The following is a 21,621-nucleotide window of genomic DNA, read 5'->3' as shown; positions in this document are numbered from 1 at the left end:
CCAGTCAGGCCCATCAGAGTTTCATCCTGTGCATCTGTCCCTGTCACTGTGAGCCAGAGCCATCTTGGATGCTGCCTCTGTTTCACCCTTTTTGATCACTGGTCGCATCAGGTAGCGATCCATGTAGTACATCCTGCTGTATGTTATGTGGTCCACTCAGGGTGGCAATTCCCATGTGTTTGTGATCTTTTTCACCCTCCTCCTTCCATGCAGGCGTCAGAACTGGAATTCATGAAACTATTTTTAAAGGTAAAGATTTGTGAAAAAAAGTGTATGGGGAAAGTTATTACTTTTTTTTTTTTTGCAGAGGGTGTGGTCTTAAAAATGAGCTTGATAATTGCTAATTGTTAATCGATGATTTTCAATACATTCCCATTATTATGATATCCCTATTACACTTCCCTACTTGACCTGTAATTCCCAGTCCCTTAGTCAAATCACCCTGGTAGCTGGATAGTCCCCCATATACTTCCCTGGTAGTCTAGTGGTCCCCTGTATGTTTCCCTGGTAGTCTTCTAGTCCCCCATGTGTTTCCCAGGGGTTGTAGTGGTCCTCATATGATGTTTACCTGATGTCTAGTGGTCCTCAATATATTGTCCTGCTGTCTAGTAGTCACCTTCATGTTTCCCTGTTATCTAGTAGTCCCCTATTCCCCCAAATGTCTAGTGATCCCCTATACCTCTTGTGTCTCCCATATGTTTGCCTAGTGGTCCAATATATTTTTTCCCTAGTGTCAAGCAGTCCCCTATGTATTTTTCCCTGCTGTCTAGTTGTCCCCATAAGCTTTTTTTTTTTTTTTTTTTTAGTGCTAGTGGTCCCCTATTTATTTTCCATGGTGTCTTTTAGTCCCCCTAAACTTCCCTGGTGTCTTCCCCCTAAACTTTCCTGGTGCCTAGTTGTCTACCCAACACTCTCATATATACCGAGATCAGCAGGGGTGTTACACACTCCCCCTAGTTCAAGCAATGAGCAGCTCCCCTCCTCTCAGGACAGCATCTAGCCTGGCACTGTTGCAATTTAGCTAGATTAGCAACACTCTTGTCTCTCCTCATTCCTTCAGTCGACTCTGAGGGCTGGAACCCACAAGAGTGTTTTTTTGAGCATTTTGGCAGCGCTGCGATACGCTAGCGTTTTGCCAAAATGCTCAGCTGATGTTAATGGATGGGGCAACTTCCACAGGAGCGTTTGCGTTTCCCAGAAACGCAAACGCAGGACCTGCAGCATTTTGGGAGCGTTAGCGCTTCAATGTAAAGTATTGAAACGCTAGCAGAAACGCTCAGCAAAACCTAAACTGAGCGGTTTTGCTATCGTTTTGCGGTTCAGCACACTGTAACAAAATTAAAAATAATTCACAGGACCAATCAGGATAAAAACGCGAAACGCAAAACGCTACACAACCGCTGAGGAAAAAAATACACTGTTGCAAAACGCGACCGAAAACTCGCATGAATCCGCTTGCAAACCGCTCATGCAAAACGCTAGCGGTTGCGTTTTGCGTTTGCGGATTTCAGTGGGTTCCAGGCCCGACTCTTTGTGACCATAAAAACGTTTGGCTGTACAGAAAAAAAATGAAATCCTCTTTTTTTTTCTCTTATAAAATTTCAATTTTTTTCAATATAAGTCGATTGGGAGTGGTGGATTTTTTAAATCAATGTTATAAAAAATTGAATGGTGTTGAGTCATTTGTCAATTTCTTGATCTATAGACCCAAGTTCTCAATAATTTTTTTCATAATTGGGGAAAAAAATTGAACACGTTAACCAGAATCGACTTTATTTGCCAAGTGTGACAGGTGCGGCACCTGAAATTATTTGCGGTGCGTGTCCTTACACAAACATAAGGACATGCATACAGGAGTATGACATAGGTGCAGTAGCTAGGACTCCAGAGAAGTTGGAGTAGGAGTCTGGGAGGTATCGTTAGGGAAGGGGCTTCAGTTCAGGAGGAGGACTGCTTGAGGAAGAAGGTGTTCCTCTGCCTGGATGTTTTGGTGGCAATGGTCCTGTAGCAGCAGCCTGAGGGGAGGAGGGTGAAGAAGCAATTGCTGGGGTGGGAGTGGTCGTGCATTATCCTGTTGGCCCTAGACCTTATTCTAGATGTGTAGAGGAGGTCCAGGGGTGACCCGATGATCGTTTCAGCAGGCACTGATTACTCTCTGGAGTTTGTGCCTGTCGCTTGCATTTTCCCCAATGTACCAAATGATGATGGAGGAGCAAAGGACAAAGTGAATGGTGGCAGTATAGAAACTGGCCGGGAACTCCTGTGGCATTCCAAACTTCCTCAGTTGGCTGAGAGAGAACAGCATAAGCTGGGCCTTCTTTTGCATGATGTTGTGTTCTCGCCCCATCTCCAGTCATTGGTGATGGTAGAGCCTAGGAACCTAACGCTGTGTACCCTGGAGACCTCTGTGCCATCGATGGAGACTGAGATTGAGTGGGTGTGTGCCATTTGGGTGACCACTGTGATACATTGGTCAGATTTTTCAAATGTTACAATCATTCAGAAAAATTGTTATTCTTTAATTGAAAAGTAGTAGCAGTAGAGTATTGTATTGTGTTAGCCATCAGAAAAAGCAAGACCTTTTTAAAAAGGGATGATACCATTTATTGCCAATAAATGGTATCATCCTGATTCTAAACATCTTGCTTTTAATTAAAACGTAGTATAGAAATGGTATGGTGTGTGGCCACCTATAGGTAGATGTTTCATAGTTAGTTGCTTAAATCATATGGCATAGATTGTCTTACTTATGAGCAATTATGTATTCTTATTCATAATTTCAGAGCATGCATATTTATAGAGAATAGATTATGCCACAAGACCCTTCCTAGTACCAGATGACGTTTCTTAAAACACAACTGAAGTGAGAAGAATATGGAGACTGACATATTTATTTCCTTTTAAACAATACCAGTTGCCTGGAAGCCCTGTTGATCTGTTAGACTGCACAAGTGTCTGAATCACACACCTGACACAAGCAAACACCTGATCTGCTGCAACCTTGTTTAAGGTCTATGGCTAAAAGTATTAGAGGCATAGGATCAGCAGCATAGCCAGGCAACTGATATTGCTCAAAGGGAAATAAATATGGCAGCCTCCACAGCCCTCTCGCTACAGTTGTCATTTAACCAGTTCAGGACCATAGGCTTACACATCCCTAGTGACTAGGCTATTTTCACAATTTCTTGCTTTGCGGCTTTAATAGCTCGCCGCAGAGCCATACAACACAGCACACTTGTGAATCTCCCCCCTTTTCAGCTCACCAACAGAGTTTTCTGTTGGTGGGCTCTGATCGCTGCTGCTATGTTTGTTTATTTTTTTATTAATTTGTTTGTTGGTTTTATTAATAAATATTGCTATTTTTTTTTGTTTCTCCCCTCCCTACCTCCCCCCATCAGCCAATCAGGGCGATCCTTTCCCATAGGCACCAGCCTATGAGAGGGGATCGCGATCGGAGCCTCTCCAGGGGACAGCCAAGTGACACGGCTGTCCCAGTACAGTGCTGCTGTAGTTCGCAGCGCTGTACAATGTAAATAGACTGCTGTTTCGCCTTCTAACAGTCTGCTAGTGGCAATCGCCTCTGGTAGACGGATGACGGAGTGGAGCTTCGTCACTCAAGCAGCGATGCGGACACATTGGCGTGCTCGCAATCCCCTGTAAATCCCTGACCCAGGACTTGACGCCCCTTAGCGTTATGCGGTCCTGGGGCTACCACCTTCCCGACCCCCCCCCCCCCACCCCCCCCCCCCCACACACACACACACACACACACACACACACACACACACACTACCACTACCAGAGCCGGATCTTCAACCAGGCAAACTAATCAATTGCTTATGGGCCCAGGAGGTCAAAAGGGCCCCATAAAGATGTCTTGCCTCTGTTCATGTAGTCTTTTAGTAACTCTTTCAGTCTTTAAAAACAAGATCTCTGCAGCAATTATCTACGAAAGAGATAAGAAGTTATACAAGCAGGCACACAAAGAGTTACCGTATATACTCGCATATAAGCCGACCCGCATATAAGCCGACCCCCCAACTTTTACCTAAAAAAACAGGGAAAAATGATTGACCCCCATATAAGCCGGGAGTAGGAAATGCTGGATTGGTGCAGGCCGCGTGATCCCCCAGTGTGTCCCAGTATAGCTAGTATAGTGCCCGGTATGGGTAGGTAGTGCCTCAGTATAGCTAGTATAGTGCCCAGTATGGGTAGGTAGTGCCCCAGTATAGCTAGTATAGTGCCCAGTATAGCTAGTGTAGTGCCCCAGTATAGCTAGTATAGTGCCCAGTATAGCTAGTATAGTGCCCAGTTTAGCCAGTAAAGTGCCCAGTATAGCTAGTAAACTGCCCAGTATAGCTAGTAAACTGCCCAGTATAGCTAGTAAACTGCCCAGTATAGCCAGTAAAGTGTCCAGTATAGCTAGTATAGTGCCCAGTATAGCTAGTATAGTGCCCAGTTTAGCCAGTAAAGTGCCCAGTATAGCCAGTATAGTGCCCAGTATAGCCAGTATAGTGCCCAGTATAGCTAGTACTGCCCAGTATAGCCAGTAAAGTGTCCAGTATAGCAAGTATAGTGCCCAGTTTAGCCAGTATAGTGCCCAGTATAGCCAGTATAATGCCCAGTATAGCTAGTAAACTGCCCAGTATAGCCAGTAAAGTGTCCAGTATAGCAAGTATAGTGCCCAGTTTAGCCAGTATAATGCCCAGTATAGCAAGTATAGTGCCCAGTTTTTAGCCAGTATAATGCCCAGTATAGCTAGTAAACTGCCCAGTATAGTCAGTAAAGTGTCCAGTATAGCAAGTATAGTGCCCAGTTTAGCCAGTATAGTGCCCAGTTTAGTGATCCCCGTCCGCCCGCAGCTCCCTCCGTGGCCGCCGCTGCGATTACCTCTTCAGCCGGCGGCCGCTTCCTCTACTGCGGGTGCCCCTCTCGCTCTGCTCTGCTCGCCGTGTATCACAGCAGCGCGCCCGGTGCTGCTGCTGTGACGAGGCAGGAGAGAGCGGTTCCCCTGGTAATGGCGACGCCGTTACCAGGGGAACCGCTCTCTCCTGCCTCGTCACAGCAGCAGCGCCGGGCGCGCTGCTGTGATACACGGCGAGCAGAGCGAGAGGGGCACCCGCAGTAGAGGAAGCGGCCGCCGGCTGAAGAGGTAATAGCAGCCGCGGAGGGAGCGAGCGGGAGGGAGCGAGCGGGCGGGGGGCGCCGCGGACCACCACCACAATAGAGACTCGCATACAAGCCGACCCCCCAACTTTTTACCCCCTTTTTGGGGGTCAAAAATTCGTCTTGTATGCGAGTATATACGGTACTCCCCCTTCCCCTTAGCTCAGAGCTGCCAGACCCGGACTGGGGACTGCAATGTGATCTCTTCATACAGGAGCTGCTTGCTAGATTAGCAATGTTCTACCACAGAGATAATACATTCTACACACAGACACACAATGTTACTTCCCCTCTCTTTAGGACAAACTGCTCTGCTGTAATGCCTCTGAGTTTTACTTGTGATGTTCACAATTGGTTCTTGTCATTGCTGAACTTAACCTTAATTTTATCACCCTAGTTGGACAAAAAATATCTAAAGCTGGCTATGCACACATCGATTTTGAACACTGATTGAATCTTCCAGTAATCTATTGCTCATTTATATCAAATTGATTGGCTTTCAAGTGATATTGCGCTCTGTGGTATGGAGGCAGGACAGGAGTTGTGGGGGATCGATGGTCCATAACTTTGCTCTGCATTGAACAGTACATCACTTGCAGTTTGATTGAAGCTTGATAGAGTTCTGCTGAAGCCTATCAAAATTAAACTTGCTGTGATAGAGGTTGATCACTAAACAATTGAATGGAATAATGATCAATTGGCTAGACATATTGGGGCATTATTGACCTGTGTATGACTAAATCTGCCTCGCTGTACTCACTTTTGTTGCCAGTGGTTTAAACATTAAAGGACAACTGTAGTGAGAGGTATGTGGAGGCTGACATATTTATTTTCTTTTAAAAAATACCAGTTTCCTGTCAGCCCTGCTGATCTATTTGGCTGCAGTAGTGTTTGAATCGCACCAGAAACAAGCATGAAGCTAATGTCAGGTCTGACAATAATGCCACTTGATCTGCTGCATGCTTGTTCAGGGTGTGTGTGGCTAAATATATTAGAGGTAGAGGATCAGCAGGATAGCCAGGAAACTGGTATTGCTTAAAAGTAAATAAGTATGGCAGCCTCCACATACTGTACCTCTCGCTACAGTTGTTCTTTATTGACGGTGTGGTGATGTTATTGCAAAGAAAATACATTTACACTGTTTTAAAAGCTGTGCAATGATTGCTTTACATTGTATCACAGCATCATATCTTCAGTGCTGTCTGTTCCATGAAAATAACAAAAATGTGAGCAGTGCACTCACTTTTGTGAGATGCTGTATGCCGGGGAGACATCCTTTCAACAGTGTGGCAGGTGTGTGTGTGGGGGGAGGGGGGAGGTTTGGGGGTGGGGTGGCCCTTAATTTATTGCTCTGCTTGGGGCCCTGCCTGGTCTTAATCCGGCTCTGACCACTACACACAAACGCACACACATTCCTTTCCCACACACACAGCAACCTATGAGGACACTTTAATCTTGAATGGATAGAAACTTCACAAATCGAATACGCAATAGCAAAAACTTTAACCGGAACACAGATTTTTAAAAAACATTAATAAACCTAATACTAGGTCTATCACCACGTGGTACTTGGACAGATTAATATCTTATAATCTAATACTACAGTATATACTCAAATATAAGTCGATCCAGTGTATAAAGTGACCCTCATAAGGTGGATTTTTTAAATAAGTCAAGTATAAGTCTATGTATAAGCTAGTCAGGTTTGTGCCTCCAGTATAGGTAGCCAGTATAGTTGCCCCCAGTATAGGCTAGCCAGGTAGGTGCCTCCAGTATAGGTAGCAAGGTATAGTTCCCCCCCAGTATAGGTAGGTAGCCAGTATAGTTGCCCCCAGCATAGACAAGACAAATAAAATTTATATTGCACTTTTCTCCTGGCGGACTCAAAGCGGCAAAGCAGCAGCCACTAGGGCGCGCTCTATAGGCAGTAGCAGTGTTAGGGAGACTTGCCAAAGGTCTCCTACTGAATAGGTGCTGGCTTACTGAACAGGCAGAGCGGAGATTCGAACCCTGGTCTGTCTCCTGTGTCAGAGGCAGAGCTCTTAACCATTACACCATCCAGCCACCATCCAGCATAGGTAGATAGCCAGTGTCGTTTCCCCCAGAATAGGTAGGTAGCCAGGTATATTTGCCCCCAGTATAGGTAGGTAGCCAGTATAGTTAGCCCCAACATAGGAAGATAGCCAGTATAGTTTCCCTCAGCATAGGTAGGTAGCCAGTATAGTTGCCCCATCATAGGTAGGCAGCCAGGGTATTGTTGCCCCAAGTATAGGTAGGTAGCCAGTATAGTTGCCCCCAGCATAGGTAGGTAGGCAGTATAGTTGCCCCCAGCATAGGTAGTTAGCCAGTATAGTTGCCTCCAGTATATTATGCAGTGGCTGGGAAAGTGGCCACGGAACAACTCACCCTCTGGGATCCCTGCAACTTCTATCTTCTACTCCCAGGCGTCCCTCACGTTGATACCAGTGTCTCCTGTGATGATGTCATCACAGTGGGTGCTGGTATCACCGCGAGGGACGACTGGGAGAGGAAGACGATAGAAGCTGCGGGGATCCCAGAAGGTGAGTTGTTCATCTCCATTCCTGCTTTCCCCGCTGCTGCAGCTGTTATGATCCACCGCCGGGTGCAGCATCTTCTCATTACCTCTACTCGCGCAGTATCTTCCACTCCCGAGGTCATGTGACATCGGGAGCCGGAGGTAGACCAGCATGAGTTAGAGAGAAGAGAGGAGAAGACGCTGCGTCCAGCGATGAATGGTGAGTAACCCCCCCCCCCCACACACACACACACACACACACACCCCACACGAATTCCCCACCCCACACAGGCTGTAAGTTGCAAAATTTAGGACTACGCAAGTATAAGTCGACCCACCACCACCACTTTTTACTTTGACTCAGTCCTAAATTTTGTGACTTCTAGTCAAGTATATTCGGGTGGTCCAGCACCATGTGGTACTTGAACAGATTAATATCTTATAATTTGTAGATTGCTTTATTGGTGCTTGCAGTTTAGGATGATGATGATGATGAATAACTGTTACAGAAGATGAGGTGAGACTGCAGCTATGAGAAGATAAAATGTTTCATTGTACCACTTTTCCACTAGATACCCCCCCAACCCCTTACTCCACCTGCTACATTCTAATTATCTTATCTCTTTGTCACGAGTTTGTACATAATACAGCGCTATGGAGGATGTTGGCACTGTATAAAAATAAATAATAATATATTGTGCAGCATTTAACCTATTTTCTTTTTTCAGCACCTAAAAGCCGTCTGCAGAACCGTTTGCTGTTCCACTTGGCACATAAGGTATTTGATAGATTTTTATTTATATATTTATGCAATTACTGTGTGTGTGTGTGTGTGTGTGTGTGTGTGTGTGTGTGTGTGTGTGTGTGTGTGTGTGTGTGTGTGTGTGTGTGTGTGTGTGTGTGTGTGTGTGTGTGTGTGTGTGTGTGTGTGTGTGTGTGTGTGTGTGTGTGTGTGTGTGTGTGTGTGCATTTCCAGCTTTATGTTGAGATTCAAGCAGTTCAGTTTCTCATTGTACTCTTAAATGAAAGCATCGAGTAAGTACAATAAAGTAAATAAATAAAGTAAAAAAATAAATAAATAAAATATATATATTAATATATATATATATATATCTATACTCGCAAGCAAGCCGACCCGCATATAAGCCGACCCCCCAACTGTTACCTGAAAAACCAGGAAAAAATGATTGACCCCCATATAAACCGGGGGTAGGAAATGCTGGCCGCGTGATCCCCCCCCAGTGTGTCCCAGTATAGCTAGTATAGTGCCCAGTATGGGTAGGTAGCGACCCAGTATAGCTAGTAAAGTGCCCAGTATAGCTATTAAAGTGCCCAGTATGGGTAGGCAGTCCCCCAGTATAGCTAGTAAAGTGCCCAGTATAGCTAGTATAGTGTCCCAGTATAGCTAGTATAGTGCCCAGTATGGGTAGGTAGCGCCCCAGTATAGTGCCCAGTATGGCTAGTATAGTGCCCAGTATAGCTAGTATAGTTCCCAGTATAGCTAGTATAGTGCCCAGTATAGCTAACATAGTGCCCAGTATGGGTAGTATAGTCCCAGTATGGGTAGGTGGGTAGGTAGTGCCTCTCCCCCCGTGGCCGCCGCTGCTATTACCTTAGCCGGCGCCGCTTCCTCTATCCCCGTCCTGCTCGTATGGTAACTAACTCACAGCAGCGCGCCCCATGGCGGCCGCTGTGATGAGGGAGGAAGCCTAGAGAGAGCGGCTTCCTGTAGCGGCGATGTGTATCGCCGTTACTATGGGAACCGCTCTCTATGGTTTCCTCCCTCATCACAGCAGCCGCAAGCAAACCGAAATAAAAAAAATTGCTTGTGAGTATATACGGTATATATAGTGTTCCAAACTTTTGACACATCAAAGTATTTACCTTTGGTAGATTTAACTGCTTATGGATTCCTTTCTAAAATAGAAATACATTATTTTTCAGCAAGTTATCCCCAACTCTATTGCAGAAGTTCCCATAAATCTTTCTCTCCTCTGTCCAGTTTCTTCCAAACCAGCTCAATGTTGTTTAATTCTGGAGACTGTGCTGCCCACTTTATGTTTACAAACTATAATCATTATTTTTTTCCCTAATAACTTTGGCCCACTAGAGTAATTTTAGCAGGGTTGGGGGATTACCGACGATCCCTGGTTATCCCAAAAAGTACTATGATAATGAAAGTCAAAGCAGACAAACCCACAAGAGCAATTGCAATGGTGGGTCTTTAGCCATTTCTGAAGTGTTTGTGCCTCAATACAAAGTATAGGATCACTGCAAAATACTGTAGCTTGGTAATTGCTGTATAAAAACAGTTTTGAAGTGGTTTTACTACTTGAACCACCCCTCCTCCCCCCCCCAAAAAAAAAAGTAAAAAAAAAAATTATGCATACATAAAATCGCTACAAAAAACACCGGAAATCACTTTGGAAATTGCAGTGCAAAATTCTGAGTGATTGCAATTAGCAATTTGTAATGGGCACCTGGTCTAATATAGTTCTGGCTTGGACCTATGTTCTGGGCCATTATGTTGCTGTAGGATGAGCCCCTGACAAACTAGATGAATTGGTTCAGGATGCCTCTCACTCTGTACAAGTCACTGCCTCTAAATCCAGCACTGCCCCAGATCATTACATTTCCTCCTCCATGCTTGACAGTTGATGTCATGCACTAAGGAACTGTTCTTTAACCACTTCACTACTGAGAGGTTTTTCCCCTTCTGTACAAGAGCAATTTTATTTTTTCAGCACTCCTTCCATTCATTTGCCAATAACTTTATCACTACTTATCATAACAAAACAATCTGTATTTTTTTTTTCACCAACAATTAGGCTTTCATTAGGTGGTACATTTTGCTAAGAATTATTTTATTTTAAATGCATTTTAACAGGAACAATACGAAAAAATGGAAAAAAAAATAATTTATTATTATCATAAATATTAGTTTTTGGCCATTATCATTTTAAAATAATGCATGCTGTCGTAATTTAAACCCACACATTGTTATTTGCTCATTTATTCTGGGTATTAAAAAGTTTAAAATAGTTTTCATTTTTTTAAATTTTTGCCTCTATCACTAAACACAAGCCCATATTTTCAGAAATAACAGTAATATACCCTCTTGACATACATATTAAAAATGTTAAGTCCCTGAGGTAACTATTTATGTATTTTTTTAATTGTCATTTTTTTGAATGCAAATATTTTATTTGGGTACCTATGGTAGAGTGAGGGAGGTTAATCTTAATGGTATATGTGTGGTATATGTGTCCATTTTTTATAAAAAAAAATGTATGTAGGTGTAATTTTAATATTTGGCCACAAGATGTCCTTGCATGTTATTTTCCTAAACGTACTATTAGTACACTGACAGAAAGTAATGCGTGGACATATTACTTTCATTATTACAATGACTGCAGGACTCATTGATGCTGGCGATCATTGAAATGTGGAATTAGATCAATGAATAGGAACTGCATTCCCAGTTTTTGATCTCCCCACTAGTGGGTGACTGCGAAGAACACACACAGGAGCGAGAGCGGGAGCTTGCTTCGGCGATTCGCTGCAATACGTCCATTACGTACATTATCTACGTCCATGGGCAGGAACTGAAGGCCTACGGGGTGCAGGCTTTATTTGTGTGGTACTTTATGCTAAGAATTATTTTATTTTATATGCATTTAAAAGAGAGTAAGAAGGAAAATATTGAAACAATCATTATTAATTAGTTTTCAGCCATTATAGTTGGCCTGGTTATTACAACTTTTGAATTGTGTACCTAATACAATGTATGGTGACAATATTTTAGGGGGAAATAAAGGTATATTTTTCCATTTGGTGTTTTTGGTTTTCTCACTGTACTTTATCAATAACAAAAATAACAGTAAACACTCTCATGGCGCATACATAGTTAAAAAGCTAAGCCCCTAAGGTAACAATTACTGTATTGTCTTTAAAATTCCATCACTTTGGCTATATATTTTTCCAAGTCTTTTTTGATGGGAGTGGTGGAGGAAGAAAGCTTTAATGAACATATTATAGGTATAGGAAATGTGTTTTGTAATTTTTGAATGTAATTTTTTTGACCACTAGATGTCTCCACACAGTCTCCAGTCTAATTGGGACACTGAATCACAGTATTCTGATAGCAGGATGTGAACACTTTCTTTTGTTTACAATGAATAATCACTGTTCCTGGCTGGAACAATGAAATCAAAAGAGGCACACGGAGAGCCTAATAGTTTAGTATGTACTGGTGATTAAAAAGAAAGTTGTAGAGTAATATAGTATAGTTACAAGTCGGGGTTACCTCACAGGCAACCACTTTAAATGCAGGTGGGGAGACTATACCTGACCCCACTCAGGATTAAGAAGTCACTCTCCGTAGATCAGGAAAAAACGTGTACAACTCAGTAAGTATACAGATGCGCCAAAAGAATAAAAGTATATAAAATGTTTAAAAATAGAGGAAGAAGCGGAAGATATTATCTTGTGTTTGCTTGGAAGAGGTAAGCCCACCACTACCGCCTCCATTTTTAAACATTTTAAATACTTTTATTCTTTTGGCGCCTCTGTATACTTACTGGCTAGAACAGTGATGATTCATTCATTAAACCCTTTGATTGGCTTTGGGAACACGTGGTCCATTCATCAATCTGTGCACTGCCACGGTGCGCCGCTCGTAAACAGGAAGAGTAGCTACGTCACTGGGAGCTAAAGTTGAAGCTGAAGTTTTCAGAGATTTATTTTTTATTTATTTTTATTTGTTTTATTTATGTATGTAGATATTCGTCCTACAGGAGGGGAACTGGTTAAAGCTATGGCCCCATTAACCTACCAAACAAGCTGTTGACTCTCAGAAACTTGTCTTCTGATGGTGATTTGGCTTTGAGTCTGCCAGACCTCTTGATTTTGATGGTACAGGAGACTGTACTCACAATTGACTGACTTCACAATTTCTCTGTAAGAAAGACCTACCATTTTAAATGTGATGTTGGTCTGTTTCTATTCCATGGTTCCATTGTTTATTCTCTCTTTTTTAGCAACACACTTCTTTCTACAATACAAGGCAGTACATGAGCCATTTGTACACAACGTAGTGTGATCTTTTTAATCTTTACCTTTTGCTACTTTGGCCTCGATTCATATAACATTAGGGTAATTTCATGACCGTTCGACTTCGTTCTGTACTTGACCTCTCCGATTTTGACCAATTTTTTCATAGCTTCGTCAAAAATCATTGCACAAATGGAAGATTGAGCTAGTTGGAAAGATATTTTATCTAAAGTTTCATGAAGAAAATAAATAAATAATGTTCAATATATTTTTAAAATTTGAAAATGTCAAATTGAATTTTTGAAAAACACGTACCCTTCGATTTTTTTGAGTTTTGGATATGTTAAAGGCCGCACTTTGAACTACCTTTCCTGAAAGTTTGACGTTTTGCTCTCGCTTACTTCACAAGAAATTACTGTTTATAGAGCAGTGTACCCTGAGACAGTGCAGTGCCGGGTGTGGCTGGGAGTGCTGGAGCCCACTTCTCTACTGCAGCTACGCCCAGACTCGTGTCCCCTCCCCACTCCCTTTGCTTCTCACCTCACCCTTCTCGTTAAAAAACGGGGGTTGCGGTACTCAAAATACAAGTATTTTCAGTAATTTTAGTTGTTTGTATTCTTACATTTTTAAACAAAAAGATTTGCAGAACTGCTAACTGAAGAAGCCTTTTTTCTTAAAGAGACTCTGTAACTTCAAAAAAATCCCCTGGGGGGTACTCACCTCGGGTTGGGGAAGCCTCCGTATCCTAATGAGGCTTCCCACGCCGTCCTCTGTCCCACGGGGGTCTCGCTGCAGCCCTCTGAACAGCCGGCGACAGGCCCGACTGTAATTTCAATATTTACCTTTGCTGGCTCCAGCGGGGGCGCTGTGGCTGCTTTCGGCTCGGAAATAGACGGAAATACCCGATCTCCGTCGGGTCCGCTCTACTGCGCAGGCACCGGAGACTTGCGCCTGCGCAGTAGAGCGGACCCGACGGCGATCGCATATTTCCGCCTACTTCGGAGCCGACAACCGTCAGAGCGCCTGCGCAGGAGCCAGGAAGGTAAATATTACGTCACGGCTGTACGAAGGGCTGCAGCGAGACCCCCGAGGGACGGAGGACGGCGTGGGAAGCCTCATTAGGATCCTGAGGCTTCCCCCACCTGAGGTGAGTACCCCCCAGGGGACGTTTTGCCGTTACAGTTCCTCTTTAAACCACTTCAGCCTTCAGACGTTTTTCACCTTATGCATCCGAGCAATTTTGACCTCCCATTCATTTGCCAATACATTTATTACTAATTATCACAATGAATTGATCTATATCTTATTTTTTCTGCCACCAATTAGCCTTTCTTTGGGTGGTACATTTAGCTAAGAATTATTTTTTTTCTAAATGAATTTTAACAGGAATATTAAGAAAACAAATTGAAAAAAATAATTATTTGTAAGTTTTCGGCCATTATAGCTTTAAAATAATACATGCTACTATAATCAAAACACACACATTTTATTTGCCCATTTGTCCTGGGTTACATAGTTACATAGTTATTTTGGTTGAAAAAAGACATACGTCCATCGAGTTCAACCAGTATAAAGTACAACACCAGCCTGCTCCCTCACATATCCCTGTTGATCCAGAGGAAGGCGAAAAAACCCTTACAAGGCATGGTCCAATTAGCCCCTAAAGGGAAAAATCCCTTCCCGACTCCAGATGGCAATCAGATAAAATCCCTGGATCAACATCATTAGGCATTACCTAGTAATTGTAGCCATGGATGTCTTTCAACGCAAGGAAAGCATCTAAGCCCCCTTTAAATGCAGGTATAGAGTTTGCCATAACGACTTCCTGTGGCAATGCATTCCACATCTTAATCACTCTTACTGTAAAGAACCCTTTCCTAAATAAATGGTTAAAACGTTTTTCCTCCATGCGCAGATCATGTCCTCTAGTCCTTTGAGAAGGCCTAGGGACAAAAAGCTCATCCGCCAAGGTATTATATTGCCCTCTGATGTATTTATACATGTTAATTAGATCCCCTCTAAGGCGTCTTTTCTCTAGACTAAATAAACCCAGTTTATCTAACCTTTCTCGATAAGTGAGACCTTCCATCCCACGCATCAATTTTGTTGCTCGTCTCTGCACCTGCTCTAAAACTGCAATATCTTTTTTGTAATGTGGTGCCCAGAACTGAATTCCATATTCCAGATGTGGCCTTACTAGAGAGTTAAACAGGGGCAATATTATGCTAGCATCTCGAGTTTTTATTTCCCTTTTAATGCATCCCAAAATTTTGTTAGCTTTAGCTGCAGCTGCTTGGCATTGAGTACGATTATTTAACTTGTTGTCAATGAGTACTCCTAAGTCCTTTTCCAAGTTTGATGTCCCCAACTGTATCCCATTTATTTTGTATGGTGCTAGACCATTAGTACGTCCAAAATGCATGACCTTACATTTGTCAACATTGAATTTCATCTGCCATGTATGTGCCCATATAGCCATCCTATCCAGATCCTGTTGCAATATGACACTATCTTCCTGAGAGTTGATGATTCTGCACAATTTTGTATCATCTGCAAAAATAGCAACATTGCTCACTACTGCATCTACTAGGTCATTAATAAATAAATTGAAGAGCACTGGACCCAGAACAGACCCCTGTGGGACCCCACTGCTAACAGTCTCCCATTTTGAGTACGATCCATTGACCACAACTCTTTGTTTTCTGTCCATTAGCCAGTTCCCTATCCATGAACACAGACTCTTCCCCAGTCCTTGCATCCTCAACTTTTGCACCAGACTTTTGTGGGGAACAGTGTCGAAGGCCTTTGCAAAGTCCAAGTATATCACATCTACAGCATTCCCAATCTCCATATTAGCATTCACTACCTCATAAAAGCTGAGCATGTTAGTCAAACAGGATCTGTCTTTAGTAAACCCATGTTGATGCTGAGAAATAAGATTATTTTCTACTATGAAGTCATGTATAGTATCTCTTAGTAACCCCTCAAATAGTTTGCATACAACTGATGTTAAACTTACAGGTCTATAATTTCCTGGATCAGATTTTTTGCCCTTCTTAAATAATGGGAAAACGTGGGCTGTACGCCAATCCACTGGGACTCTGCCAGTTGCAAGAGAGTCACAAAAGATAAGATAAAGGGGTTTATCTATAACTGAACTTAATTCCCTTAGGACCCGAGGATGCATGCCATCCGGGCCAGGTGCCTTGTCTATTTTTAATTTATTTAGTCTTGCCTTCACTTCTTCCTGCGTTAAGTATTTAATATTACAGTTAGAAGATTGAGTATTGGTATTGGTATTGCACCATTTAAATGATGTCCCTTTCACAATATGTGATATATGTGCCAATATTTTATTTGGAAATAAAGGTTCATTTTTTTTCAATTTTGTGTCCATCACGATTTTACAAGCTTATAATTTAAAAAATATTAGTAATATACCCTCTTGACATGCATATTAAAAAAAAATTATTTTTTTTTGTTTTTTTAATTGTAAATTTTTTTTTTTCTTTTTTTAGTCAAACATTTTATTTGGGTATGTTTTGGGTGTGGGAGGTAAACAGTTAATTTTAAATGTAATTTGTGGTTTTTGTGAAAAAATTGATATACATGTAGTTTTACTATGTTATACAGTCAGTTTTTTTAGCGCACTGTGCTATAAACAGTCATTTATCGTGAAGTAAGCGAGACCAAAACATCAGGAAAGATAGTTCAAAGTGTGGCCTTTAACATATCCAAAATTCAAAAAAATCAAAGGGTATGTGTTTTTCAAAAAATATTGAAAATTTTCAAAAACTATTTTTTTTAATTCTTTTTCATTAAACTTTAGATAAATACATTTCAAACAAGCTCAATCTGCTGTCTGTGCAATGATTTTTGACGAAGCTATGATTTTTTTAAAATTGGTGTATGTCAAAATTGGCCATTTTGACTTTGAGCCACTGCTCGGCCAAATTTCGATTTTTTTTCGCTACAATTTGGTTGGGGGGGTTAGGGGTCACTGTTCAAGGGAAAAAATGTGGTCAAAGTCGGAGAGGTCAAGTGCAGAACTATGTCGAAAGGCCATGGAATTACCCATTACAGCATGCATAAGGCATAAAACAGCTGATTTTACTAAGCATTTAGGAAAATCTTGATTCATAAAGGATGTTACCGCATGGCAAGCAGAAATTACAGAGCAGTGAGGTAAATTGACTTGTGTGGTAAATACCTCAGCACATGTCAGTGAACATCAATTCTTAAAGATTAGAACATGTGGTAAAGATCAGAAACATGTGCTGTGATTACTTCCAACTTTGATGTCGTTGAAACTGTGTGGTAGTCCAGGACTCAAAAAAGCAGAGAGGGATAACCCATGACTGACAGGAGCAGAGAGCCAATAGGAACAGCCTCTGTGTCCTGCTACTCTCTCTGGTATGATGCAACATGTTCTCGGGAGGGTCAAGCTTCTCTACCCCCCAGGCATCGGAGGAGAGAGAGAGACAGCGCAAAAAAGATTTCCCCTGCAGCCCTTCAGATGTTTAGCCCTTTAGGTTTCTGTTTAAAGATGCGGCGGAGCAAGTGGGGAAATCACCTAAGCATGGCATGTTTAATGTTTCTTGAAAGTTCATCTAAACTGTGGCAAAAAAAATGGTTAAGAAAGACTAATAGAAAGATTTAGGGGTAGCAGAGGGAATATAACAAACATGTACATATAAAGGCATGTCAGGAAAACATTTTACTATTGTAATGCTGTCAGCATGTAACAAAACAGAGACAAATCCACACTTTGGCTGTTATGGAACAGGTTTTTGTATATTGAAGCCAATTTGTTTCGCTAAATTTCTGAACGTCTACCCCACCTGTCAAAATCTTTAGGAATTGGCAAACAAAAGTCTAAAATACCAAATGTGGTAGAATGCGGTATTTTAACAACCTATTTTTTTTTTTTATCACACAGCCCTTTATGAATGGAGGCCTTTACATTTACTTTTTTTATATGTTTGAATGCTACGTTTTCTACAATTATGTGATATGGACACTTTATTGTTTTTTGGTAATAGCTGGATAAGTACATTGTTTAGAGAAAAACAGTAAGATGAGAGAATAACATGTTTGTGAGATCTGCATCTAATTATTAAAACCTTGTGTTTTGTTTTTATTTTAACAATAAAACTTTATTGATCACGTAGCAAAATGTGTAACGGACAGGGATCACAGTAGCAAAGTCATACACATAAATAGTATTTATTTATTTAGCAAAAGATACTGCGCTCAGTGTCCCTGATGTTAGCAGTCCAGGCAGCACACTATAGAGAGATAAAGTTCCCAAGATAATCCAGTCGAGATAGCAGTGCCAGCACTGTCAGTTTGAACCTTCACAGGACCTTTAAAGATAAGCAGAGTACAAGGGGAATGCCCTCATAGCGGGTAACACTTTTAACTCCGCTTGGGAGGACGCACGCACGCTCGCTATACAGAGGAGTCCAGCCGGGGACACGCAGGAGGCGTTCGGAGGCGGCATTGTATCTGTAACTATGTATTGCTTTTAAACAAAGAAACTTTTATGTACGTAGGTTTTTTACGGGGCCTGGGTGCCTTATTAAACTTTTTACACTATGAGAGGCTGTCTCTCTGTATGCTTTATAGATATCGCCATTGGATTTGATATGCTTACTATCAAGCAGTGATCTGGTGAGCAGGGGCAAACGGGGGGGAGTGTGATATCCTCCTATCCTATTGGTGGTAGCCTTGATCGCCTCAGCACTACCCTTTTGAGCACAGGGGTGTTGTGTTAAAAGTGTTACCCGCTATGAGGGCATTCCCCTTGTACTCTGCTTATCTTTAAAGGTCCGGTGAAGGTTCAAACTGACAGTGCTGGCGCTGCTATCTCGACTGGATTATCTTGGGAACTTTATCTCTCTATAGTGTGCTGCCTGGACTGCTAACATCAGGGACACTGAGCGCAGTATCTTTTGCTAAGTATTTTTTTACACTGGTTTGCCGGGTACTGGTTATTTGCGCACGTGTCAAGAAGGTGATAAGTAATTAAAATGGATCTATTCGAGTATAGAAGAAGGAGAGATATAGATCTGGATAAATTGTTTGATGAAACTTTACCCGCAAGTACGCATACAATGGAACAGGACTTTAAGCTTTTGCATACTACTATGAATAAGGAATTACAAACATGGTGGGATAAAGCTACCCTTGAAAAATATGCTAGGAAAGGCATGGTACCACATAGATATAGGTGGGAGGTTACCCCTAATGATGGAGAGGAAGGGGAAGTTAACGACAAAGATCTTTATGAGTATGTGGAAAAATGTGGTCAGGGGTTGATCAAATTGTTTATTAATAGAAAAAACATGAGACTTGAACGACTATCAAAAGAGGTAGAGGAGATACGAGTGAGATTGGAACCGTATAAAGAATCTGATGAATACACTGGCAGGTCCAAATATATCCAGGAGTCACTAGTTAAATTAGAGAAGGAAATTGTGATAGATAAACATAAGCAATATACACGTGACTTGGAATTATACAGTACTGGGAATGTATATAAGTGGCAGCAGAAAAAGAAAAGTGAAGGTACAACTGGACAGGGAGGTGAAGAAGGAGGGCAACCCAAACCCACCCCAATCCAGCCCAACCCGCAACCTAGGGGACAACCACAACCGAGAGGTCAATATCAGGCACCGAGGGGTAACCAATACGGGCCAAGACCTCATAACCCCAACCCCAATCCTGTGTACCAACCAAGGGGTCCAAGAAATGGGGAATTTCAACCCCAAGGGGCATATGGGGGTCCTACCTCGCCATGGGGGAGCAGGGGGGGAAGGGGAAGGGGCCTCCGGAATCCACAATTTAATGGCCAGTATGGGGTGCCCACCCACAATCGGTTCCAAGGATTGGAACATGATGGATACGCGGGTCACAGTGATCATTTTTTGGGGAGAGGCCACAATATGGGGTATGGGGAGGGGGGGGACGAGGAACTTATGTACACACCAGGACAAGCAAGAAAAAGGCGGGCAGAAGGGGATGTAGGGCAGGATACAGAAAACAAAAGAGGAAGGAGGTAGCCGGGGAGGGAATTTTTAATTTGAGTGGTACTGCCCTTACTAAGGATGAGATGAGGACTTTGGATAAAGGGCTAAAATATGCCCCTCCTAAGAATCTGAATAAATTCAGCACATATATTGATGTCAACAAATTTGTTAGGAAAATTAATTTAAGGCGATATTTTTTGGACAAAGAGGGACCCAACCAGAAGGCGGTGAGTGGCCCACAATACCAGTACACTAATCTCCGGAATAATTCCACATTCAATCCACAAAACAATGGGAGTCAGAATGCTATAGAAGTGTTCAAAAAGCTAGTGTTGAAGGATATAGAGGCCATCCCTTGTGGGGTACCCAACAACAAGCTAAAACTCTACTTGAGGAAAAAAATTTGGTCATTAGACCAGCTGATAAGGGGGGGGGGGGGGGGGGGGTTGTGGTACTAAGTAAAGAACAGTACTTTGGTGAACTAGATAAGATTGTATTTGACCCGGACACATATGCAAAACTACCTGGTAATCCCATACATAAATTTAAAAGGGAACTCATTACCTTATTACGTGAAGGATTGGCGGAGGGGATGGTGTCAGATCATGAATTCAAGTATCTTATCCCCTCAGCCCCCCGTACACCCATTATATATCAAACACCCAAGGTGCATAAAGACCCTGTACATCCACCAGGGAGACCAATTATTAGCGGCATTGGATCAATTACTCACAGAGTGGGCATATATTTGGATAAATACTTACAACCATTAGTGGGAAAATTGCCGCATGTATTAAAGGATACCACCCATACATTGCAGGTATTGCAAACTATCAATGTTAGTGAGCGTACGTTATTGGGGACAGCAGACGTGAGCTCTTTGTATACGAACATACCTCATCAGGGGGGGATTGATGCCGTCAAACATTACCTGTTGCTGGACGGGAAAATGCAAACTATACAAATTGAGTTTTTATTGAAGGTCTTAAAATTTGCACTTGTGAATTATTATTTTTGGTATAAGGGTGAGTACTATGTACAGAAATATGGTTGTGCGATGGGGGCATCGTTTGCCCTATCCCTAGCTAATCTGTACGGGGCGCTATGGGAGGAAAGAGCCATAGCAAGGGGTGGCCAGGAAATTACTGCATGGTGGCGTTTCATTGACGACCTTCTGATTGTGTGGAATGGCCGGGAGTCTGAGTTTAGGGAGTTCATTGGTGAAATCAATGGTCTTGAACCGAATATACAGCTTACCTTGGAATGCAGTAGAACTGAGATACACTTCCTGGATCTTAATATTCGTGTGGATAACAATGTATTGAATACCAAATGCTTCTTTAAGAAAACCGACCGGAATGGCTTTATACCAGTTGATAGCTGTCATCACCCAAATTGGGTTAGAGCTATACCAAAGGGACAGATGATAAGGGTACGTAGAAATTGCACTAATATCTCTGACTTTGATACACAAGCTGAGGTTTTAAAAAAACGGTTCCTGCAGAACGGGTACAATGAGTCCACACTTGATAGGACGGTGGAACAAGTACGAGGAATGCAGAGAAATGATCTCATTGGGGATAATAAGAGAACTGCCAAAAAGCCACCTAACACTGCTTTTATAAGTGAGTTTAGTTTACAGCATAGGGAAGTCGAGAAAATCGTTAAAAAACATTGGCAGGTTTTAATGTGCGACCAAACGCTATCTAGGGCCCTACCTAACAAACCTGCATTTATATATCGCAGGGCGCCCAATCTACGGGACAAGTTGGTCCCAAGTTGTGTGGACCCTCCACGTATACAAAGGGATAACCTCTGGCAGAAACCAGGGTTTTA

The 21,621-nt window shown here is 42.3% G+C and overlaps 1 protein-coding gene across 2 annotated transcripts in view; it reads left to right on the top strand.

The window, feature by feature from the left end:
• IFT56 (intraflagellar transport 56) overlaps window positions 1-21,621 on the top strand; it is a 1,305,114-nt gene that overhangs the window by 363,805 nt on the left and 919,688 nt on the right. Inside the window, exons 5-6 of one of the 2 annotated variants that reach the window (XM_068242694.1) lie at window positions 214-249; window positions 8,431-8,480. In XM_068242694.1, coding sequence (XP_068098795.1) covers window positions 214-249; window positions 8,431-8,480 — 86 coding nt within the window. The remainder of the gene's footprint in view (window positions 1-213; window positions 250-8,430; window positions 8,481-21,621) is intronic. The other variant, XM_068242695.1, reaches the window with a different exon arrangement.

The sequence above is a fragment of the Hyperolius riggenbachi genome, chromosome 6 (genome assembly GCF_040937935.1).
Source record: "Hyperolius riggenbachi isolate aHypRig1 chromosome 6, aHypRig1.pri, whole genome shotgun sequence".
Taxonomy (NCBI): Eukaryota; Metazoa; Chordata; class Amphibia; order Anura; family Hyperoliidae; genus Hyperolius; species Hyperolius riggenbachi.
Note: the sequence above shows the minus strand (reverse complement) of the source record. Positions and strands in the feature narration are given on the sequence as shown.